Source organism: Somniosus microcephalus, chromosome 24 (assembly GCF_052327205.1).
Source record: "Somniosus microcephalus isolate GS21.2 chromosome 24, FLI_Smic_1.0, whole genome shotgun sequence".
NCBI lineage: Eukaryota > Metazoa > Chordata > Chondrichthyes > Squaliformes > Somniosidae > Somniosus > Somniosus microcephalus.
Window position 1 is genome coordinate 33,827,358 of NC_141010.1, and position 25,940 is coordinate 33,853,297.

At 46.2% G+C, this 25,940-nt stretch overlaps 1 protein-coding gene across 2 annotated transcripts in view; it reads left to right on the plus strand.

Annotated features, from left to right (window-relative positions):
* ghdc (GH3 domain containing) overlaps window positions 1–18,522 on the plus strand; it is a 42,517-nt gene extending 23,995 nt beyond the window's left edge. The window contains exons 5-8 of one of the 2 annotated variants that reach the window (XM_085966459.1): window positions 8,245–8,316; window positions 8,420–8,553; window positions 17,315–17,426; window positions 17,794–17,932. In XM_085966459.1, the coding sequence (XP_085822585.1) occupies window positions 8,245–8,316; window positions 8,420–8,553; window positions 17,315–17,388 (280 nt within the window). In that variant the 3' untranslated portion in view covers window positions 17,389–17,426; window positions 17,794–17,932. Of the gene's footprint in view, window positions 1–8,244; window positions 8,317–8,419; window positions 8,554–17,314; window positions 17,427–17,793 lie in introns of both variants that reach the window. The other variant, XM_085966457.1, reaches the window with a different exon arrangement.
* The last annotated feature ends 7,418 nt before the right edge of the window (window positions 18,523–25,940 follow it).

The window sequence follows — 25,940 nt, forward strand, 5'->3', positions numbered from 1 at the left end:
ACAATAGTTCTCTTAAAGGTAGACGGGTACATACACTACACTGTGCCACCTAACTTAGTGTCATCAGCAAACTTAAATATACGGCTCTCTATTCCTTCATCTGAAGTCATTGATATTTTGGAGCCTCTAAGATTAACTGTAGCTTGTATTAAGATCATCTTTTCGACATATCCAGTTTTACTTTTGATGAGATCAAATGCCAATATTGAGATCATCTTTGAGAAAGTAGACTTGATCCTGTGAAGTCGTTATTGTTGTAGTATGACAGTGTAGTACCATCACTTAGCCACAGTATGGTGCTGTGAGATAATTATGTGTGCTGACAGTAAAATGTCCCTCTGTCTCATCCTGTGGACCTGTGAAAGGTCATACCCAGCACTTGTGTAGTCTGAGGAAGCCTAGGCATAGCGTACAGAATTCCCTAAACCAGTGCAAACATTGTGATAAATTAGAGCTGTTAAAACAATGACAATGCCATTGCCTCATCATTTATCAGTTTTACTGCTTCAATTTTTTGTGTTTTCCTGTTTTCTCCTGAAGTCACTTACTCATGTTGGAGTTCTGCCAGTGCTAGCAGCCCTTCAGTTCTCTGTCCAAGGGATGTAAGCCTTGACAGTATGTGTTAGCAAGCTATTGTGTTATACACAAAATCACAGCTGAGCTGGATAATGTCCTCGCCTGCAGGGTCGCTGGAGAGTTATGAGAAGCAGAATCCCCAGTTATTTTTCTCTCTCTTCTCCACCCTTTCTCCGCCCCCCCCCCCCCCGCCCCCACCCAGCAGCCCAAGGCTGCTAAGGCAGACTAAAGTGCCTCTTGAGGCAGCTTGAGCCTGGGGCCTTTCTACTCTGCATGGCTCGCCTCACAATGGTCAACCCATACCAACTGACCCATTGGCAGAGCTATGAGTGGCCGTTTAAAAAAGAAGGAAAGAGCTATGTTGCGGCAGCGCTTGCTGCTGCGTTTTAATCACATTTTGAAGTATTACCTAGAATCCTGAGTCTACGTGCATCAAATTACATCTGTCCCATCATTCAATAACTGTATATGAACAATACTGTTAATATTGTCTGCTACTCCCTGGACAACTTTTAACGTATTTGATAACATAAAACAGTTGAGAGCAAGCACTGATAAGCTTAGTTGCAACAGTTTTTTCCTTTTAAGCCCAGTTACATACCATGTATTACTGTACTAGACTTTTTGGTTTTCACTTAAGCTTCTGTTTTTTAATTGGAAGGCAACCGAGGCATTTTCAGGGTGATTGGAACAGTTGGCTGTGTCGTATTTGTGTCCAGTTTCAATAGATCATTCAGTTCTTCTTTCTAGTTATACTCATACAGTGGCCAAGAAATGCAGTCGCCTGTTTTTTGAGCAATAATTAACCTCCTAAGCCTTTAATAAGGTGGGCAGGAAGCGTGTACACATTATGAGCAGGCGGTAAAGGACAAAAAAATCAGTGTGCAGTGCCTACGCCTGAAACAAATAAGGGGCCTCGCTCCTGTTTTTAAAAATTCGTTCATGGGATGTGGGCGTCGTTGGCAAGGCCAGCATTTATTGCTCATCCCTAATTGCCCTCGAGAAGGTGGTGATGAGCCGCCTTCTTGAACCGCTGCAGTCCATGTGGTGAAGGTACTCCCACAGTGCTGTTCGGGAGGGAGTTCCAGGATTTTGACCCAGCGACGATGAAGGATCGGCGATATATTTCCAAGTCAGGATGGTGTGTGACTTGGAGGGGAACTTGGAGGTGGTGGTGTTCCCATGCGTCTGCTGCCCTTGTCCTTCTAGGTGGAAGAGGTCGCGGGTTTGGGAGGTGCTGCCGAAGAAGCCTTGGCGAGTTGTTGCAGTGCATCTTGTAGGTGCATAGACAGGCTAAGTAAGTGGGCAGAGATTTGGCAGATGGAATACAATACTGGAAAGTGTGAGGTTATGCACTTTGGCAGGAAAAATCGTAGAGCAAGTTATTCTCTTAATGGCAAGAAACTAGAAAGTACTGAAGTACAAAGGGATCTGGGGGTCCTGGTGCACGAAACTCAAAAGGTTAGTATGCAGGTGCAGCAAGTGATTAAGAAGGCCAATGGAATGTTGGCTTTCATTGCTAGGGGGGTAGAATATAAAAATAGGGAGGTATTGCTTCAGTTGTACAAGGTATTGGTGAGACCGCACCTGGAATACTGCGTACAGTTTTGGTGTCCATACTTAAGAAAGGACATACTTGCTCTCGAGTCAGTACAAAGAAGGTTCACTCGGTTAATCCCGGGGATGAGGGGATGGACATATGAGGAGAGGTTGAGTAGATTGGGACTCTACTCATTGGAGTTCAGAAGAATGAGAGGCGATCTTATTGAAACATATAAGATTGTGAAGGGGTTGGATTGGGTGGATGCGGGGAAGATGTTCCCGATGATGGGTGAAACTAGAACTAGGGGGCATAGTCTTAGAATAAGGGGCTGCTCTTTCAAAACTGAGATGAGGAGGAACTACTTCACTCAGAGGGTGGTAGGTCCATGGAATATGCTGCCCCAAAAAGCTGCAGAAGCTACATCATTACATAAATTTAAAACAGAAATAGCCAGTTTCCTAGAAGTAAAGGGAATTAAGGGTTACGGGGAGCGGGCAGGAATTTGGACATGAGTCTAGGTTCGGATCGGTCATGGCCCTGTGGGTAGCGGAGCGGGCCCAGGGGGCGTGTAGCCTGATCCTGCTCCTATTTCGTGTGTCTAATTCTGTTAGATTCAGGAGATGGTTCTGTGATAGTGGATTGGCAGTTAGGATCAGATCAGCCATGATCTTATTGAATGGCGGAGCAGGCTCGAGGGGCCGATTGGCCTACTCCTGCTCCTATTTCTTATGTTCTTATGGTACACACTGCAGCCATGGTGCGCTGGTGGTGGAGGGAGTGAATGTTTAAGGTGGTGGATGGGGTGTCAATCAAGCGGGCTGCTTTGTCCCGGATCGTGTCGAGGTTCTTGAGTGTTGTTGGAGCTGCACTCATCCAGGCAAGTGGAGAGTATTCCATCACACGCCTTACTTGTGCCTTGTAGATGGTGGAAAGGCTTTGGGGAGTCAGGAGGTGAGACACTCGCCGCAGAATACCCAGCCTCTGACCTGCTCTTGTTGCCACAGTATTTATGTGGCTGGTCCAGTTAAGTTTCTGGTCAATGGTGACCCCAGGATATTGATGGTGGTGGATTCGGCGATGGTAATGCCGTTGAATGTCAAGGGGCGGTGGTTAGATGCTTGTTGGAGATAGTCATTGCCTGACACTTGTGTGGCGCGAATGTTACTTGCCACTTATCAGCCCAAGCCTGAATGTCGTCCAGGTCTTGCTGCATGTGGGCATGGACTGCTTCATTATCTGAGGAGATGCGAATGGCGCTGAACACTGTGCAGTCATCAGCGAACATCCCCACTTCTGATCTTATGATGGAGGGAAGGTCATTGATGAAACCCCCACTGCAAGATTGGTTTGCCCTGAAACAGCTTAGCTGCTCTCAGGAAAACCAGGTCTACTCGCAGCCTAACAGATGGTCCTTAAAGGGACTGCCCTTTAGGCCGCAACCAGCAAAGTAAGATTTTAAAATATACTTATCTGACTGTGGAGCCAGGAATAGCGGGAGTGCTCCTCCCAACCCACGTTCAAAGAACACTGGCCACTGCCAGCCAGCGCTAGCTGCCCCAGCCCCTTCCCTCCCGACCTGGTTGCCCCCTTCGTCACTTACCTGAGATCCACTGCTGGAGTCGCAGCGGCCTGATCTTCGCTTCCACGTCGCCCGCGAGCTGCCTGCAGCTCCCCTGGCTCGATGGCAATATCGGTTGTGCCTCGCGCCTCATCATTCCAGCACAAGGATCGTTCTTCCCCCACACCCCCTCTCCCCCACCCAGGCTCAAAAATGGGTGCGCCTGAATTTCTAGGCCAGTGTATTATTGAACGGAATACTAGCCCAGTGTGTGTGCTGTGATCTCACTGCATTGGGGCTTGGACTGCCACTGTCTATTTGCTAGGTTCTCAAACGCGCAGCTCCTTGTAACCAAAACACTGGAGCACCTTTGTGGGACTTACTTAGAAGCTGGGATACAGATTCAGTCTCTCAAGTGCTCAGTTCCACATATCCGCTGTATCGCTTTGGGGAGCGAACTAGCAGATGCTAGATCCATCCCCACAAGGAATGATCAGAGCAAGAGTCACTACAGGACTCGGCGTGCACACATCCGGGGGAGTGATTCCAAGCAGCATCAGCAGCGGACAGTGAGTGGGATTGATTGCGCCACCATTTGGACCACCAAAAGAGGAGAATGTGGGGATGGTGGTGGGGAGCAATAGTGGGGAAAGTTTACCCTCAAACAGTGCGGAGAGGGCAATCTTGCTCCATGTAACAAATTACAACTCATCATTCAGTAAGTCTGTGTAAACAACCCTGTTAAGAGAATTGTCTGCCAATCCCTGCTGGCTTTTTAAAGTGTTGGTGACATATATTACATAGAAAAAAATGGATTGTGGGGCTCAAGCGACTATTAGCTGCTTAAGCTTTGCTCTTGCTGTTTTTGATCTGAACCTGTCAACATATTAAAGGTTTATGACACACTCCTAACTGCCTAATGCTCTTCTATATATTGCATCTAAGTATTATATCCTAGTAGATGATTGTATGTTATTTTTCAGTAACACCCAATCTTGTCTGTCAGCTGATATGAACAGTGTTCTGATCCAACATGATCGTGTTGTAAAACAGCACCATCCTCTGCCATGGGACTTTTAAAACTGCCAGTTTCATATGAAGAATGTCACACACTATAAACAGATGGGATTCCTGTCACATTATTATCAAATAGAAAAAATGAAACTGATTCCACAAAAAAGGCTTCAGAAAATTGAAAAACTACAGCAGAAGTTTTGCACTGAACACATGACTTAATCCCTGCATTTAAATTGCCATTGGAAGCAAGTGGCAGACTTAATGTAGGACCCAACACCTATTATAAAAACTGTAAAGAAGCTAAAGGACTTGTACAGATTAAGTGTTTGGAAAAGCACTTTTGAATGTCATCAATTATGCAGCAAGGTTCGAAGATGTATGCATAACTGCAGTAATTCAATACTTCAGCATTGCAGATGTCGGTTGTCAGACTGCCTGTGCAACATTCAGTATTGCAAGGGTCACAGTTTTCTCCAGCTAAACAGTGATGAGACTGAAGATACTCCCTTTCACTCCTGCCAAAAGCTCTGTACTCTTGACATTGATTCCATCCCCCTCCCATGCCACTGTCTCAGGCTGAGCCAGACAGTTTGCTGCCCCAATATCCTATTCAACCCTAAGCTAAATTTCTCAACCCATATCCTCTCCATCACAAAGACTATCTACTTTCACCTTTGTCACATTGACCCTTACCTCAGCCCATGTGCTGCTGAAACCCCCACCTATGCCTTTGTCACCTCCCAGAACTGACTCTTCCAGTGCGCTCCTGGCTGGCTTCCCATCCTCCGTAACTTCAGCTCATCCAAAACTCTGCTGCTTATATCCTAGGTCCTGCTTACCCATCACCCCTGGTCCATTTTGATCTATATTGGCTCCTGGTCCCTCAACCCCATTAAACCTAAAATTCTCATTCTTGTATTTAAATTTCTTCATGGCTTTGCACCTTTCTATTTGTGTAACCTCCTCTAGCCCCACAACCCTCTTCCCCCCCCCCCAAACTCTCCATTCCTTTGACTCTGACCTCTGCACCGTGGGACATTTCCCACACTAAAGGCGCTATATAAATACAAGATGCTGCAGTATGTTGGTCATTGTTGTAGTCCTCTTGCGTTTTGAGTGTCAGGTTTCACACAGTGCAATGGGACGGTGATGAGGCAAGATCTCAGCTGCAGTATATTGCCAATTCACTGTTCAGATTAAACAAATGAAAGGGTTGACAAACCTACTCCCATCTGAGCCTCTACATTCCACTGTGTAACTGAGGACAGACCTGCTCCCAGCTCTCCTCATTCCACTGTGTAACCGAGGACAGACCTGCTCCCAGCTCTTCCCATTCCACTGTGTAACCGAGGACAGACCTGCTCCCAGCTCTTCTCATTCCACTGTGTAACCGAGGACAGACCTGCTCCCAGCTCTCCTCATTCCACTGTGTAACCGAGGACAGACCTGCTCCCAGCTCTCCTCATTCCACTGTGTAACCGAGGACAGACCTGCTCCCAGCGCTCCTCATTCCACTGTGTAACTGAGGACAGACCTGCTCCCAGCTCTTCTCATTCCACTGTGTAACCGAGGACAGACCTGCTCCCAGCTCTCCTCATTCCACTGTGTAACCGAGGACAGACCTGCTCCCAGCTCTCCTCATTCCACTGTGTAACTGAGGACAGACCTGCTCCCAGCTCTTCTCATTCCACTGTGTAACTGAGGACAGACCTGCTCCCAGCGCTCCTCATTCCACTGTGTAACTGAGGACAGACCTGCTCCTAGCTCTCCTCATTCCACTGTGTAACCGAGGACAGACCTGCTCCCAGCTCTCCTCATTCCACTGTGTAACTGAGGACAGACCTGCTCCCAGCTCTCCTCATTCCACTGTGTAACCGAGGACAGACCTGCTCCCAGCTCTTCTCATTCCACTGTGTAACCGAGGACAGACCTGCTCCCAGCTCTCCTCATTCCACTGTGTAACCGAGGACAGACCTGCTCCCAGCTCTCCTCATTCCACTGTGTAACCGAGGACAGACCTGCTCCCAGCTCTCCTCATTCCACTGTGTAACCGAGGACAGACCTGCTCCCAGCTCTCCTCATTCCACTGTGTAACCGAGGACAGACCTGCTCCCAGCTCTCCTCATTCCACTGTGTAACCAAGGACAGACCTGCTCCCAGCTCTTCTCATTCCACTGTGTAACCGAGGACAGACCTGCTCCCAGCTCTTCCCATTCCACTGTGTAACCGAGGACAGACCTGCTCCCAGCTCTTCTCATTCCACTGTGTAACCGAGGACAGACCTGCTCCCAGCTCTCCTCATTCCACTGTGTAACCGAGGACAGACCTGCTCCCAGCTCTTCTCATTCCACTGTGTAACCGAGGACAGACCTGCTCCCAGCTCTTCTCATTCCACTGTGTAACTGAGGACAGACCTGCTCCCAGCTCTCCTCATTCCACTGTGTAACTGGGGACAGACCTGCTCCCAGCTCTTCTCATTCCACTGTGTAACCGAGGACAGACCTGCTCCCAGCTCTTCTCATTCCACTGTGTAACCGAGGACAGACCTGCTCCTAGCTCTTCTCATTCCACTGTGTAACCGAGGACAGACCTGCTCCCAGCTCTTCTCATTCCACTGTGTAACTGAGGACAGACCTGCTCCCAGCTCTCCTCATTCCACTGTATAACCGAGGACAGACCTGCTCCCAGCTCTCCTCATTCCACTGTGTAACTGAGGACAGACCTGCTCCCAGCTCTTCTCATTCCACTGTGTAACCGAGGACAGACCTGCTCCCAGCTCTCCTCATTCCACTGTGTAACCGAGGACAGACCTGCTCCCAGCTCTCCTCATTCCACTGTGTAACCGAGGACAGACCTGCTCCCAGCTCTTCTCATTCCACTGTGTAACTGAGGACAGACCTGCTCCCAGCTCTTCTCATTCCACTGTGTAACCGAGGAGAGACCTGCTCCCAGCTCTTCTCATTCCACTGTGTAACCGAGGACAGACCTGCTCCGAGCGCTCCTCATTCCACTGTGTAACCGAGGACAGACCTGCTCCCAGCTCTCCTCATTCCACTGTGTAACCGAGGACAGACCTGCTCCCAGCTTTTCTCATTCCACTGTGTAACCGAGGACAGACCTGCTCCCAGCTCTTCTCATTCCACTGTGTAACCGAGGACAGACCTGCTCCCAGCGCTCCTCATTCCACTGTGTAACCGAGGACAGACCTGCTCCCAGCGCTCCTCATTCCACTGTGTAACCGAGGACAGACCTGCTCCCAGCTCTTCTCATTCCACTGTGTAACCGAGGACAGACCTGCTCCCAGCTCTTCTCATTCCACTGTATAACTGGTTGCTGAGCTAAGAAGCCCCATTCAACTGAGCTGCTCTCATCACCGACACTACCCCATATTCCAGGACCCCCCCCCAGAGTAGAATAGTTAAAGTCTTGTTTTCATTTAAACTGCAGAAGGACAAGACTCAAAACTGAACTGTAAAGAGTTCCCATTCACTCATGCAATGCTCTAAAACAACTTGTGTTTTCAAGTGTGTAACATTGTTGATCTTTTCAGGTACCGGATGGCGGATATTATCAAGGTGGTGGGTTTTCACAATCAGTGCCCAGTCGTTGAAGTTAAGTACAGGTGTGTAGGTTTAATTTCATCACTTTGTTCTATTTAATTTGTTCTCTGTAAATTATTTTACTAAATTTCAAAACCTTGACATTTATTCCTTTTACTTTGTCAGACAAGACCAGATATTAAATGTCAGAGGAGAGAAAATCACGGAGGAGACATTCTATCAAACGCTGCGGCGAGCTGTTACGCTGTGGCCTGGAGCGGTACTCCTTGATTACTGTTGCATAGAGAGTGGCCTTTTGGGTAAGAAAATAACAAATTACCTGCTTGGTAACTGCTAAAGTTAAAGATATTAAAACCACAGATGTTTGAATTATAAAGAATGCCTTATTTGTCAGATTTGATATGATTACTCATGTCTGAAATGCTGGGGCTTGATTTGTTCATGGAAGCGTGCCTCCTCAGGGTTTTGGTAATGGGCTATACTTATTTTGAAGGAATTTGAGAGGGAAGGAGTTGGCTGGTGCAGTGAGTTGTTAAACTGCCCTTTCACCTTTGACATGTGGCTACAAATCCACCCAGATTGGGTGAAAAAACAGATGAGTATCTTCCTCTGACAGATCTAGTGCTATAAATGCAGTGAGATTTGGGATGCCCCAGTCCTTTAGTTTGCAGCCCACAATTGCCAATAATTTGGTATTAAATTGGCAGTGTCAGTCAGTGATGCCACAAGGACAGCTGGTGTGTGAGATGGAAATTCCACACTGGTGCAGTAGGAGGTGGCCATGTGAGGTTGTGACTGAGGCACGTTGTTTGTATGGAGGACAGGAAGCTTTACTCTGTGCAAAGGTAAAATTCTGCGGATGCTGGAAATCCGAAATATTAACAGAAAATGCTGGAAATACTCGGCAGGTCAGGCAGCATCTGTGGAGAGAGAAACAGAGTTAACATTTCCGGTTGATGACCTTTCGACATAACAGCTCTGCTCTGTGTCTGGCTGTACTATAATTGACCTGGAAGTGCTTGATGCCAAAAGAACAAAAATGTTCCATTGCCCAGCATCAACATTCTTCACCTTGATGAGCACAAATCAATTCATCAAAAAATGTATATTGTTTTTAATAAATGCCTTATTTTAAGCATTATATGCAATGTGATCCTTCCCTCAAAGCAAGAGACCGGGCATACAGATGATGATGGGAGCTCAGAAATGCTTTTGAGATAACCCATCAGGTGCCAGTGTAGTGTTGTGGTTCTGAGAGAGGGTTTGAGGTGAAATCAGAGGATTGAGAGCAAGATACTCATCATGGGTGATGACTAAGACCACATTGTTTTGTGCAGTGCATCTTTACCATATGCAGAGCTACATTGGTTTGCCCTATCATCTGTCATCTGGAGATGAGGTTATGACACTCGTCATCTGGTTCTGCAGCACTGTTCGATTTGCAATGCCGCTCAAAGATGTTCCAAGATGAAGCTGAGAAGACCAAGCATCTGGTCGTCTTCGCTTGGGGAACCTAGGGTTCAGGTCAGACTGTCAACACCAGGGAAAGAACATTATTGAGATTTACGAGGGAGACCAATCAAATTAGGTTACACTGTTAAACTAAAATGAGCCACGCTCCAGTTAGGTGAGAGTTGGTGGGGCTAGGAAGTACCCAGAACATCTCTTCCCATGGCAGAGTGCAGAGCTGAGATTGTGAACTTGCTGCGTAGGAGCTTGTGATTCGCTTTGTCATTCATACTTCAAGCCTGATGTTATTGTGTGTTTGCAGCATTCCTGCCTTGGCTGACTATGCACTCTCCAACTCACCTTCAGTAACCTACCACCCTAACCCTGACACTGGTGCCTAAGTACAGCACTGCCTGAATACCCAGTGTTCCTATCCTTTGCGGATGCAGCTTATCCAAAACATAGCTGAGATTAGGGACACTGATACCACCCCTATGCCAGGGATTCCCAAATATCTGAAGCAGGGTGTTAGATCCGTGTGTTAATGGAGACATGGAATGCAGGAGTTGATTTAACAAGTGTTTACTGAACAAAGTCTGGAGGTGAACTAACTACACAAGATGCTATACAGGCTTATATACCCGAGTGGCCACTACTGGTACTACAGTATACAGGGGCTTCAAAAACATAGTTCCTCTTAAAGGTACATACACTACAATTCCTCCCCTTTTAGATAAATAGTACATAACATTTTTACAAGAACAATAATATACACATTTGCTGAAGTTAATCAATTACAAATTCAGTCTCTCTGGAGGCTTCCTGACTCGGTCCGGATAACGCCTCGGTGGTGTAGTAGGTTCTTTTGGCAAGGTCGATTCGGCTTCAATGCCAGTGTCGGGTTCATCTGGTTCCAGTATCACCGGATTGGAGGTAGATACTATGGGTATCTCTGCTTCATCACTAGACGTATAGAGTTGTGGTGTAGGTTGTCCTTTTTCGGATGACTCTATGATCTGGCCAGCATGGCGCCTTATTATGCTTTCTCCAATGTCCACGGTATACATCAGCAGTCCTAGTCGTGTGCAAATAGTTCCAGGCTGCCATTTCTCGGTACGGTAGTCCCGGGCCAAAACTGGTTGACCTATCTGGAAGGTTCTAGTTGGCCTTTCATTCATGCTTTGAAATTGCCGGTTCTCGACGTCCCTTCTGACGTTTGACTTGACCAAATCCAGCCGGCATCTTAGGCTTCTATTGAAAAACATCATGGCGGGGGTTTGGTTTGTAACCACATGTGTTGCATTCCTGTATGCAAACAAGAAGTTATCTACCTTATGTTGTAGATTTATGTCTTCATTACCCATGGCCTTTATGGCCTTCTTGAAGGTCTGGACAAACCTTTCAGCCAATCCATTGGTGGCGGGATGGTATGGGGCGGACGTGTAGTGCTTAACCCCATTGTTTTTTAAGAACTTCCTGAATTCTTCGGATACAAATTGTGGACCATTATCAGAACAGATCTGTTCAGGCAGTCCATTCCTGGCGAATATGGTCCTTAATACTGTGATGGTTTTTTCCGTGGTGGTGGAGGACATCTTTATTACCTCCGGCCACTTGGAGTGTGCATCCACCGCGATTAAGAACATTGAGTCCATAAATGGACCAGCAAAGTCGATATGTACCCTTTGCCATGGAGATGAGGGCCACTCCCATGGATGTAGAGGGGCTTGTGGTGGGGCGTTTTGGACCTTCTGGCATCCTAGACAGCTCTTGGTCATTTCTTCGATGTCTCCATCGATACCTGGCCACCACACAAACGCTCTGGCTAAGTTCTTCATTTTCACTCCACCCAGATGCCCCTCATGAAGCTCCTTTAGCACTTTATCCTTGAGTTTGGGTGGAATCACCACTCTGGATCCACACATCAAGGTTCCTCAGCACACTGACAGCTGTTCTCTTCTTTGCGAGAATGCTGGCAATCCCTTCACCGTTAAATCGTAGACTCGTGAGAGAGTCGGGTCATTTCGCATTTCCTTTTCAATGGTAGAGTTTGTCACCGGTAGACATTCCACTATGGTCGAGTGGAACATCTCCACTAGGTCCACTGTAGGCGCCTCTTCCACCGTTGGCAACGGTAGGCGCGATAACCCGTCAGCATTCCCATGCTGTTTTGTTCCTTTGTATTCTATGTCATATTGGTGTGCCCCTAGGAAAAGGGACCACCTCTGTAGCCTTTGCGCTGTCATAATGGGAACGCCCTTTTTAGGGTTGAATATGGAGACGAGGGGTTGATGGTTAGTCAACAAGGTAAATTTTTGTCCGTGTAGGTAATGGTTGAATTTCTTCACCCCCCACACCAGGCTGAGTGCCTCCCTGTCGATCTGGGCATAGTTACGCTCAGCTGAGTTCAATGAGCGTGACGCAAAAGCTATCGGCCGCTCCGAGCCATCAGGGAGCCTATGCGATAATACCGCTCCCACGCCGTGAGGGGATGCATCGCACGCCAGTCTGATTGGCAGTGATGGGTTGTAATGAGCCAACACTTCCCTGGACGTGATCAAGCCTTTGCATTTATGGAAGGCACGTTTACAGTCTTCGCTCCATTTCCAAACTACTCCCTTTTGTAGCAGTGCGTTAAGAGGGTGCAGAACCGTCGACAAGTTTGGTAAAAATTTATGATAGTAATTTACTAATCCCAGGAACGACCTTAATTGTGAGACATTTTCAGGCGCTGGGGCCTTTACGACCGCTTCAATTTTTTCAGGTGACTTATGCAACCCTTCTTCGTTAATGACATGGCCACAATATGATATTTGTTTCTGGAAAAATTCGCACTTGAGGCGATTTGCTCGTAGGCCCCGTTCTCTCAGCCTCGTGAGCACCTGCTCCAAGTTGGCAAGGTGCTCGTTGTCGTTTTCTCCTGTTACAAGGATGTCGTCTAGGTAGCATTGAGTCCCCGGAATCCCTTGCAGGACTTGCTCCATAGCTCTTTGCCAGATAGCCGGAGCTGATGCCACTCCGAAAACCAGTCGATTGTACTGGTACAGGCCTTTGTGTGTGTTTATCGTGAGATACTTTTTAGAGGCCTCTTCAACTTCCATCTGTAGATATGCCTGAGCCAAGTCAATTTTGGTGAAACGTTTCCCTCCGGATAGTGAGGCGAAAATATCTTCTATCCTCGGAAGAGGATACTGTACCGTGTGAAGAACCGGGTTTACAGTCACCTTGAAGTCTCCACAGATGTGAACTTTTCTCTGTTCTTCAGATTTATCATTATTCAACGTTTTCTTCATGACCGGGACGATGGGTGTTGCCCACTCGCTCCAATCTACCTTGGATAACACGCCTGCTTTTTCCAAATTCTCCAGCTCTGCCTCAACGGCTGGACGAATTGCGTATGGCACTGGCCTTGCCTTAAAAAACTTGGGAATTGCCGCATCTTCCACTTTTATTGAGGCGGTGGCGCCTTTCAGGGTTCCTAGTTCCTGTTGAAACACTTCTTTGGCGTTAGCCAAGATTTCTTTTAATCGTCCAGGTATGACGTCATCATTGTTTTTTTTCTTACTGGTCACCGTCAGTGCCTGAATGGAGTGCCAGTCTAAACGTATCTTTCTGATCCATTCACGTCCCAACAACGGTGGACCACCATCTTGCAGAACGTATAAATACAACTTCTGTATTTCCTTGCCGTTGTATACAACAGGCACCCTTATTTTCCCTCTGGGGTATACTTTCTGCCCCGTATATGTCTTCAAGATAATGGATGTGTCTTTCAAAGGTATATGCGGAAATAGCCGGTCGTAATCCCGTCGACTCACGATGGTCAGAGCTGATCCTGTATCTAGCTCCATTTTGACTGGGGACCCCGCTATCGTGAGGGTAACCCAAATGATCTGGTAATCTTCTTTGGCAATTACATTATGTAATTTGAGACAGCTTAGTCTCTTGTTTCCGGAGTCGCTATCGCTCTTCTGGTCTTCGGAGCTACTGTCCGTCATCATTTGTACCTTTCTGTACTTTTTGACCTTTTTACTGTCAGCGGATTTCTTTCCAGATCTGCATACACGTGCAATGTGTCCCATCTTTCCGCATTGCCTGCATGCTTTGTCCTTGAACCAGCAATCCTTCTGGTCATGGGTGGATCTGCCGCAGCGATATCATCTCTCGAAACCCCATGTCATTTCATGGGTGCCGAAGTCCTGTGGCTTTTGCTGTATCTCTGCAGCTCCTCTTGCTGCTGCTTCGTATGATACAGCCACACTGAAAGCCTTGTCCAGTGTCAAATCTTTCTCAGAAAGTAGTCTTTTCTGTGTTCCTTCGCTTAGGAGACCGCAGACGAATTTGTCTCGTAGAGAATCTGCCAGTCCTGCCCCGAATTGGCAGTGCTTTGACAGCTTTCGTAATTCGGTGAGGTAATCAGCGTTACTTTCATTCTTGTGCTGATTCCTCCTGAAGAATTTGAATCGTTCCGCTATCAGCAGCGGTGTTGGGTTTAATTGCTCCTGTAAGGTATCAACAATCTCCTTAAAATTCTTGTCCATCGGTTTGGCTGGAGTGATCAAGTTTCGTAACAGCCCGTATGTCCTTGCGCCCATCAGATTTAGAAGTACCGATGCCTTTTTATCATCCGCTACTTCATTCGCCTTGCAATATACCTCCACTCTTTCCACATATGTGGTCCAATCTTCTATATCACTATCGAAAGCAGTAATATTGCCAGTCTTCGGCATCTTGAAAATCTAAAATGGCACTTCCCACGCTTTTCTTTCTTCCCCGCCGAGTTAAGATGGCGCCTCCCGCGCTTTCCCGCCGCTGCCGCTACTGCCAACGCTGTTCTCCGCGGTTCCCGTTGCGACCTGCAGCTTTTCGTGGTATTTCTATTTTTTTTTATATATCGCTTCAATAGTTTCTCCGTTACTTGGAGAATCGTTCCCGTCGTGGAGCGGACCCTCTGGGACTTTCCCCTCCCTCTGCTCGGTCCGAACGCCGACCTGCTTTGCAGCACCGGCCGCGCCCTGAGTGCTCCATCCTCTCTCTCTCTTTGCTTCTGCTTCCCAACTCGCTGCCCGGCCCCGTTGCAGAGCCACCCGATCGAGCTCTAGCCCGCCGCAGCCCAGGAAGGATCAGTGCACTACCTGCCACCAGCCCGTTTAGCTGGTGAAATCACAGTTTTTTTTTCTTGCTTCTGGCTTCGACCTTCGTCTGAGGAATCGATCTCCTTGAGGTGCTGCCGAATTGCAGGTAAATTCGTTTCTAACTCGTCACCACTGTTAGATCCGTGTGTTAATGGAGACACGGAATGCAGGAGTTGATTTAACAAGTGTTTACTGAACAAAGTCTGGAGGTGAACTAACTACACAAGACGCTATACAGGCTTATATACCCGAGTGGTCACTACTGGTACCACAGTATACAGGGGCTTCAAAAACATAGGTCCTCTTAAAGGTACATACACTACACAGGGGGCCAAAATCAGTGTGTGAGATGCAAACGGAAAAACCGAAGCCATTGTTTCGGTCCCTGCCACAAACTCCGTTCCCTAGCCACTGACTCCATCCGTCTCCCTAACATCTGTCTGAGGCTGAACCACACTGTTCACAACCTTGGTGTCATATTTGACCCTGAAATGAGCTTCCAACCACATATCCGCAGCATAACAAAGACCGTCTACTTCCACCTCTGTAACATCGCCCGTCTCCACCCTTGCCTCAGCTCATCCGCTGCTGAAACCCTCATCCAAGCCTTTGTTACCTCTAGACTTGACTATTCCAACAGTGCTGGCTGGCCTCCCACATTCCACCCTACGTAAACTTGAGATCATCCAAAACTCGGCTGCCCGTGTCCTAACTCGCACCAAATCCCATTCACCCATCACCCCTGTGCTCGCTGACCTACATTGGCTCCCGGTTAAGCAACGACTCGATTTCAAAATTCTCATCCTTGTTTTCAAATCCAGACAATACCTCGACCCTTCTTACCTCTGTAATCTCCTTCAGCCCCACAACCCCCCCCCCCCCCCCGAGGTATCTGAGCTTCTCTAATTCTGCCCTCTTTAGGATCCCTGATTATAATCGCTCAACCATTGGTGGCCGTGCCTTCTGTTGCCTCGGCCCTAAGCTCTGGAATTCCCTGCCTAAACCTCTCCACCTCGCTACCTCTCTTTCCTCCTTTAAGACGCTCCTTAAAACCTACCTCTTTGGCCAAGCTTTTGGTCACCTGCCCTAATTTATCCTTATGTGGATTGGTGTCAAATTTTTTGTCTTAAAATACTCCTGTGCAGCGCCTTGGGACATTTTACTACGTTAAAGGCGCTATATAAATACAAGTTGTTGTTGTTGATTCCAGAAAAATGTGAGCTTGCTTCTTCTGTCTACAAAAAAGCACAGCTCTCCGCACAGTTAAATGTGGATGAAGCATCAATGGGGTATAATACCAGTCAGAAATGGTGATGTGCGGACTTGCCTGGAACTCGGGAATTACCAGGGAGTCCAGAACTCATTCCTGGAGGGCCACATAGCCAGACACCTTCTACACAAACCTAGAGCACTGCACAAGAAAGTCGCAGGACAGCCGCAAACTACCAATCTTCTAATGTTCCACAGTGAACAATGCACCAACCCTATAAGGCCCATCCTGGTATTTGTGAGACTTTCCATTCTGACTGACTCAGATGAACCCCAGGAACAATGCACTGATGTCCGCTTTGCTCAGTTAGTAGCACTTGCTTATGGGTCAGAACATTGTAGGTTCAAGGACTTAAGTGCCTAATCTAGGCCGATGCAAGTTCTTTTCTTTCTACATTTTATTGTAGTACTGAAGGAACATTTTATTGTCTTTCTGATTAATCATTAAACTGAGCCCTTTTTCAGTGGTTTAGGAGCATGTAAAAGATCCCGTAACACTATTCAAAGAAGAGCAGGGAGATCGCTGGACTAGATACTGTAAAGTAGGTTCCCTTTGTAACAAAAATATTGATATATTTGCCACCACGATGGTGGTGGTCAGCATTGCTCCCTCAACCAACACCGCCAGAAACAGATTAGTTGGTCATTAATCTCATCTACTGTCTACGGGACCTTGCTGTGTGTAAATTAACTGTTACATTTGATCACATAACTGTGATTGCACTTCAAAATTAATTAATTGGTTATGAATTACTTTGGGATATCCTCAAGACCTGATAAAGCACTCTATAAATGCAAGCTCGTTCTTCTTTCTTTCCTTCAATGTACCAATATATTCCTCTGGGTAAATACTATGACAAACTGTCAAGTAATATATGTAACTACTTTTTTATTAAGGAAAATTAATGTAGTTTAATACACTGACAATCTTCAGCAGTTTAATAGTATAATGTCACTACAGGAAACTAACGCATTGGTAATTACAGTCTGGTCCTCACTGTGACCTCCAAAGGCTGATTTCTGTCAGTCTGTGTGGAGCTGATGGATGTCAGCAAACTTAGAAATACTATAAATCTGCAAAACTGTTGCCTGCAAATATAAGGGAGCCTGATTTTTAATTTAAAGCTCTTGTAAAGTGCTTTACTGTCTGTTATAAAATGAAGTGCTGAAACACTGGGCTTTGCTGACTGGTGCCCATATATTACAGATCATTCAAACTTCTTCTTGCAGGACCGTTTTGTGGCAGTTCAGATCCTCATTATGAAGTTTTTGTGGAGATAAAAGGAGTCAGAAACTTGTCAGAGGAACAGCGCTACAAGGTGAGTGGCAATTTCTTCTTGTCCTGTATGGAGAGAGGTATGTTTGTTTAATCTTGAAGGTGTTTTACCTCCCTTGTTGGGTTAAACAGGCGGCTGATGTGCGAACCTGACTGATCATCATCATCGAAATGAGCTAACTTTGCATAAACTGGGGTAAAACCTGGCACTGTCCTGTTCTGAGTGGCTCATGACCCCAACGGGTGACGCATTTACCTACTAACCCAACAGGAGAGTTATAGTTAATTTTTGCTTTATTATGTGATTTGTTATTAGCAAAAAATAAGTTGCACCATTATAATAATTATATGCTCTGTACAGCGCTTTTTCAACTACATTCTTACTGACGTCCTCTTTCCTACCTCTTTAGCTGGACCAATGTCTTCAGGAAGATTCGGTGCTGTACCAGTCATTTAGACGCAAGGGTAGCCTTGGACCAGTGAGAGTTCATATTGTGGCACCAGGCAGCTTCAAAGAGCTAACGAATTTTATCATTGCAAATTTAGGCACTTCCGACAGTCAGTTTAAAATGCATCGTGTTCTGAAGAAAAAGGAATTTTTGGACTTTATTCAAAGAAAAGTAATTTCGTGAAACCTTTGCTCATACATTTTTGTTTTTGGCAGTTTGCACTTTTGTCCTCATTCATTCTTTGTACCTTAGGATTTAGAAAGACCCCACCATCCTTTTATAGATGAGTTCATTCCCAGACTTGTCTAACTGATTTGGTTTATACCTTTTGTAGCGATTTAAGCATGAAATCAGCACTGGGAAACAGTCAGGCTGTGCAGGTATAAAAGGCACACTGAACCAACCCTGATGGAAAAAGCTTTGCCAATATCCGTTTATTTGTAATACAATATATAGATGTGTGTGTGTAGCCCCTGCAGTGAAAGGAGTGAAATGGGCCTGCTCAAAAGAACTGAAACTCCTGCCTCTCTACATCCTGTAAGAGTAACGTTGCTCACAGGGATCAGGGAGCTGCTGAACTGAAACTGCTTCAAGAGAAATCAATTATTACTGTAAATAATCAGTTTATTACTTTGCATAATTGTGTATGCTTTTATTTTCTGCATTAAAACCATTTTGATTATAACCTTTCATATACTGTGATTGAATTTGCTTACATTAATGCACAATTTGATTTTATAATTTCAGTGTTTCTCCCCTTGCAAACTGCTTGCTATTTGTGTCGCCCAGGATAGATGTAGGCCACTAACTTTCTCTACAGCTGCAGTCAATGCCATTCCATCCATGCCTGACAGTAAGGAGGCTAGAACAGTAGATGTTGTGTGATGCTCTGTTTGATTCAGCATCGCTGAGAACTGATCCGATATACCCAACATGAAGTGCGAATGACTCACAGCTGTGTAATTCAGACTTGTGGTCATTTGGATGGCTGTCACCACTCAACCACTTGAGTTACTAATCTCGCCTGTGATCGGTTGCACTGTTGTGATGTTGAGCGATTTTTCCAGGACAGACCGCCAACTGTTATATCAGGTGGTTATACCATGGTAACCCGACAGAAGAGCATCTTCAGTTTAAACCAATGTCACCCCAGTGATGGAGGTTATGAGTGTTTTAAGCTCTAGAGGACAGTTGTGTTTAGCTTCTAACCTGGCCTGTCCCTTTATGGCCAGTGCACAAATACTCACTGTTTAAATAGGCAAAACCAGACAATTGTAGCTGTTTTTAAACACTTGGGCCTAGAAATTCAGTATAGCCACGTTCGGGGCGCTACAGTCGGGCGGCCGCTAAAGTTTGCGCCCAGCGCAAGTTCGCGCCACCTTCGCCGATATTCAGCCGCATCGCCCCAAGAGGTTGCTGCTGCGCTAAAACAGGCGATGCACGACTATCATTAGGCGCTAAGCCGGCGGTCCGGGGCGATACCCCCGAGGGCGGGCGCAGCGCAGGTGCGGCGAGTTGCTGATTGACGGCAGACACTCTGGCGCCGGTGAGCTCTTAAAGGGGGAGGGTGGACTTGCCTGGCTGCCATGCCCTGCACACTGCAGCCCTGAAGCAAGGCCTGACCAATGCTGGTTCATCAGTTCTACGCCCTGGACCATGGGGAAGCCCGCTATTCTTCCAAATCCCATTGTACGCTCTTGCTGCTTGTCCAGGGTCATGGGGAAGGAGATGCACTGACATCTCCTTCTGAAAAGGGCATTGTTCACCTGTCGGAAGCGGCAATGTACCGCGAACTGGGAGATGTTGGCAATGTCCCCAGTAGCGGATTGGAAGGAGCCGGTGGCATAGAAGTTGAGAGCCACCGTCACCTTCACTGCCACCGACACAGACGTCCTGCTCCTCAGCTGTGGCTGCAGATCTCTGTGAAGCAGGTGGCAGATCTCAGTGACCACCTCCCTTCTGAATGCTCCTCAGACATGTTCAGATATGAGAACTGCTGGCGGTATACCCTGGGTGGGTAAGGCCTCCTGTGCCGACACCTGTTGGCCCTTCTCCGTCTGGCCATGACTGGCACTCTCTCACGGCGTCTCTGATCCCTTTGAATGCAATGCAGAAAGCCAACGTTTCCACCCATTGTAGTCCCCATTACAGTATATGTGGCGACTCAAGGCTATGGCACTGAAAGTGAAATCCAAGTGCAAAGCTCTGGCCTGAAGCCAGAAGTACCTGTGTGAGCGCTGAGTGAAAGCAGAAAGCTCTCTGCCTTTGTCTCTCACACAGAAGGATTGGCACAAAATGGCTGTCACTTATAATGCAAGAGGAGTCCCCTTTAAATAGCGCTCCCCGCACCCCGCAGCGACTGGGAACCGTTCCCCCTCTACCAGTCGCTGGGGGCGCCAGGCGCAAAGAAAGGCGGCGCCACTGAAGTTCCGGTTTGGGGCGCACAAAGGGCGTTGCACGATGAAATGACGTCAGGATCTGCGCGCGCAGCTGAGCGCGCGCAAAGACTTTGCGCCGACGCTAAATCTCTAGTGAAGTTGGGGAGAGGTGCAGATCGTGCTGCGCCCGGCCGCTAGCCGCCTAGCGCCCAACATCTCCTCCTCCTAAGGCGCTACCGGCTGGCGCAAGCAACTGAATTTCTAGGCCTTGGGGTTAATTAGAGGGCAGTTGTAACTGAGTTCAAATTGCTAGAACTCAAAACTCTAAGTCAGAAGAAAATGGTGGCACGGAATTTGTGGTTGTGATGACGGCAGACATTTCTGTGTAAAACTGACAACAACTTCTGGGGATTGCAAGTACGCAATTAAACGCGGCAATCTGGAAGTTGCTGTCAGTGATACCCTGCTCCTCCACCGGGTGTGCTGTTGCAGTCTTCGCAGATGCAATCAACAGAGAATCAGTAAGATAGCAAAATAATGTGGATGCTGGAAATCCAAAATAACAACAGGAAAAACTCAGCAGGCCAGGCAGCATCGGTGGAGAGAGAAACAGAGTTAACGTTTCAGGTCGATGACCTTTCGTCAGAACTGGAAAAAAAGCAGGAAATGGAAAGCAAGTTTGTGGGCTGGGAAAGGGGGAGGGGATGAAAGAACAAAAGGGAAGGTCAGTGATAGGATAGAAAGCAGGAGAGATTGAGAGACATTGAGAGATATTCAAGGCAAGGGGAGGTGATTTGACGTGAACTTCAACTTTTTACGCACTATTCTCGCTGTAAAATCCTTTCATTAGGATAGGAACATAATACCATGTATTACATCGTACGATGTATTATTCTGCTGCTCAAGTGATGCTTTAAGATGGCAAAGTCTAACTGCTGTTAAGTTAAACACTGGGTAAAATTGATCAGTGTTTATTTGCTCTTCAGCCTGAATTATTTTCTTAAATTATGATTGTTAACATCAGTCAGAGGTTACAGACAGTCTGACTCCTGTATCATTGAGGTATTTTCAATTGCTGGGGAGACGTTGTATCCATTTATAATGACTAGCTTTCTTTATACCTTTTTAAAGTGTGACGCAGAAATGTATATGTGTGAGGGAGTGACCCTTGGAAGTGTGACAGACACAGGCGCACACAATGCACTGTTCTTATTGTATTGAAAATACAGTCAAGTTCACATGATGCAAAATGACCTATTGTTATAATCCACATATTGTTATAATGAAGGATGGTCCCAGCTATGCTTGGTATGTTTTTATTTTACACATTTGAGTTTGCACATTGTTATGGCCGTATAAGTTATAAATTGTCTAATGTTTGCGGTCCTGATTAAAAAAGAAAAGAAAGACTCACATTTGTAAAGCGCCTTTCACGACCTCAGGACGTCCTAAAGCGCTTTACACCCAATTAAGTACTTTTTTTAAAAGTGCAGTCACTGTTGTAATGTAGGAAACATGGCAGCCAATTTTGCACATGGCAAGGTCCCACAAGCAGCAATGTGTTAATGACCAAATTATTTATTTTGAGATGTTTTTGAGGGATAACCATTGGCCAGGACACCAATTAACAAAAGATCGAATAATATTATACAGTCTTTCAACCCTCAAGTTTTCATTGCGTGTGTAAATTTTAACGACCACAGATTGACCTGAACAGATTGCTTTCTCATAATTGGTCCATCTTCTTACAGCATCGGGCTCCCTGCAAGCAGCAGTTCTTTAAGAAAGGCTGTTAAAATGCAATATTTTTGCACCCATAGCTGCTGCTAATTTTATGAAAAGAACACCACCTCTAAGCTTCAGCCGATGGATGCTGGAGTTAGCAAGTTTTTCAAGGGTCAGTACCAGACGTTTCTGGCTAGAAAAAGATTAGCTGCCGAAGAAACCAAGGCTGAATTCTCGATCAGTTTGCTGGATGCCAAGAAATTTGTTGCTGGAAGTTGGGATCATGTGATGCAGAGCAACCGTGCGAAATGCTTTGGCCACGTGGGTACAGTCAGTAATGAAGCGGAGAATTTGGTGGAGCTGAAAGGAATGGAAACTGGCCCTGAGCCGCAGAGATTTGTGGGCGACCTCAGCACGCTGGTCTGATCCCTGCTGAAGTTCCTCAATCTGACTACATGGCAGTGACTCTTTGATCACCCGAACCTCTAGCGAAGCTTTGAACCAATCCAAAACTGGAATTAAATAATGAAATTAGCGAGAATTTTGAAGCTAACATTGTTCCTGATCCTCCGACTCTGGCACCGTCTCAAGATAGTTTCTGACATTCAACATTACACGCAATGCTCATCTAGCGACTGACTCAAAAATGTTGGCTAGTGTGGCAAAAGTTGAAGAAGCAAATCGCTCGTGATTCAATTTCAAAGATAAAGCAATCCAAAAATAACTGACTTTGTTAAAGAATAACTCTTTCAAAACAGCCTGGAAGTGTTTGCAAGTGTTCATAAGGAAAATTCCCCTGTTGTTATAGCACGTATAATGCTACAATTCTGTTCGGTCTGACAAAATATATCATTAGGCGGACTCAACTGTTTATCAATAATAGTCTTGAACTGTTCAGTAGCTATAATTTTGTTTCTTTTTGATTTAAATATTCAAATGTAAACTTTTTACCGAAATGGATAGATTTTCAGATGCTGTTAGGTGTGAAATGTTCTCAACCACTGCACAAATACCATTCAGCCATAAGGACAGAGAGGATACAGACACTACTGAGGTCTGCTGATGTATATTGTCTATCAAAACAGATCTTAACTACATTCATATTTCCTCTGGGTCTTAATTGACTTTGGCTATCCTGCAGTTTATTAATATCAGCATAAACAGTAGTTTTGAGAAAACCAGTTTTGCTGATGGAACATATACAGTAGATTCTTGTTTGGCACAACAGAGGTTCACTGTATCTGGAGTTGGTCAGAGTCTGCCTGACCACATGATGAAGATAAGAGGCGCAAAGTTCAAATTCAGTTACAGTAAGATGGAATTGAAATTGCTAAATTCTTAAATTTGATTCCAAGACCCCAGCCCAGAAAATATCTTGAGCTCATTCTCTACTTCAAGTTGCGAGCCTGACCTAAAGGGTCAAAAAAAGTTTGAAATGTGCTGTTTCCTGTAGATGAACTGTGAACTGTACTTTAGAGAGTCAGTGAGGCCAGAGAGAGAGATTAAATATTTTTGTGTAAAAGCACTGGTTTCCATTGACCATTGAGGTACATTCCACTACTGATAGCTAAAACAACAAAAGTGTGAGCTCACATTTTTCAATATAATTGGGTTAAAATGTAATTATGTCAGGAGTATCATCTAGTTAACTAATGGGGCAACCATTGGCTCAGTGATTAAATACACAGCCTGGTGTGGTAATGAGATTACACAGACCAGAAAGGCTTCAGGCTCAATTCCTGATTTGTACAGAGTAAACTGCTCAGGTAGGATAACCATATCCTTGGGCTGAAGGGAAGGAATTAACTGAGCTATCCAATTAATCCTGCTTGGATGTTGGGTGAGGCCAGGGACAGGCTTGGCTGTGATACTCGCCACAATGGTTTATGCTTAAATATTTTCCTGGCAAGCTGTAAACTGCTCTAGATCATTGGCAGCCCGCCAGTGGTTTCAATCCCGTGCCATTGCTTCAGGACAGTTTGGAGCATGATTGACCTGTTTATCTCTCCATTTAAGTCCTCTGCGCAAGTACGCCGTGCCTCTGCCAGCACTCACTGTTGAGGTTCAGACACGAAGAATAGCTTGAACAAAGGCAAAATACTGCGGATGTTGGAAATCTGAAATAGTAACAAATACTCAGCAGGTCAGGCAGCATCTGTGGAGAGAGAGACGCAGAGTTAACCTCTTGTCAGAATAGCTTGGATGCGGTTTTGGAGGGCTGCCAGCATCCATGGAACAGTATGTCAGCCAATGCTTTCAGGAGTGGAGTGAGAGAGGGTTTTGTTTGTAGACTGTTCACAATCTTAGCGCCATATTTGACCCCGAGATGATCTTCCGACCCCATATCCGCTCCATCAACAAGACTGCCTACGTTCACCTAGAGTCATAGAGTTATACAGCACAGAAAGAGGCCCTTTGGCCCATCGCGTCCGCGCCGGCCATCAAGCCCTGTCTAATCTAATCCCATTTTCCAGCATTTGGTCCGTAGCCTTGTATGCTATGGCATTTCAAGTGCTCATCCAAATGCTTCTTGAATGTTGTGAGGGTTCCTGCCTCTACCACCCTTTCAGGCAGTGAGTTCCAGATTCCAACCACCCTCTGGGTGAAAAAGTTTTTCCTCAAATCCCCTCTAAACCTCTTGTCCCTTACCTTGAATCTATGCCCCCTTGTTATTGACCCCTCTACTAAGGGGAAATGTTCCTTTCTATCCACCCTATCTATGCCCCTCATAATTTTGTATACCTCAATCAGGTCCCCCCTCAGCCTTCTCTGCTCCAAGGAAAACAACCCCAGCCTGTCCAGTCTTTCTTCATAGCTGAGGCGCTCCATCCCAGGTAACATCCTGGTAAATCTCCTCTGCACCCTCTCCAAAGCAATCACATCCTTCCTATAGTGTGGCGACCAGAACTGCACACACTACTCCAGCTGTGGCCTTACCAGCATTTTGTACAGCTCCATCATAACCCCCCTGCTCTTATATTCTATGCCTCGGCTAATGAAGGCAAGTAAAAAAAGCAGCGCTTGTACCTCTGTAACATCGTTCAACTCCACCCCTGCCTCAGCTCATCTGCTGCTGAAACCCTCGCCCATGCTTTTATCTCTCAATTTGACTATTCTGACACTCTCCGGGCCGGCCTCTCATCTTCCACCCTCCATAAACTTGAGCTCCTCCAAAGCTCTGCTGTAGGCCGCAGCTTTTCCTTCCAGTCAGTTGAGTTTGAAGACAATTCGGAAGCTTTTATGGTCATTATATCTGGTGTCAGCCCACAAATTACTAAATTTATTGAATTTAGTTCCACTTTTTGCTATAGTGCAATTTGAACCACTACATTGCTGTACCCACTTAAATTAACATCAATTATTGTCACACTAAGCTATAGTTTAAAGCCTTTATAATTAGTTTCCTCTAATGGAGATATTGATTTGGCAGATTTTGTATTTTACTCAGTTACTCTACAAGTTGCTGGGTTTTAATACTGGTTTGTACCCAAGGATTAACAGTCTTGTTTAGCAGCCCACAGCTTGGGGAGGAATTTTCCGGGTAGTATTTTATCACCGTTATAAAAACCCAGTACGTGCTTTTAAAATGTGCATTTTAGCCGAACCTTATGCACCACGTCTCCCCTGGTGGCTCAGCCAGTTAAGGAAGTCAGCAATCAATTAGAGCTGAAGGTTTCAGAGTCAATCCTCGGTCCAGGCTTGGTTACCTGATCTCGACTGAGGCATCAGTATGGGGTGCTTTAAAGGGTCCGAGTGCCCCTAGGGAAAATCGGCCAGGCTTTCCGTTCCTGAGCACTATTCAGCTACCCAGCTATTCAGTGTCAGCTGTGGCTCAGTGGGTAGCACCCTCGCCTCTGAGTCAGAAGGTTGTGGGTTCAAGTCCCACTCCAGAGACTTGAGCACAAAAATCTGGGCTGACACTGCGGTGCAGTGCTGAGTGGAGTGCTGCACTGTCGAAGATGCCGTCTTTTGGATGAGACGTTAAACCTGCTCTCTCAGGTGGAT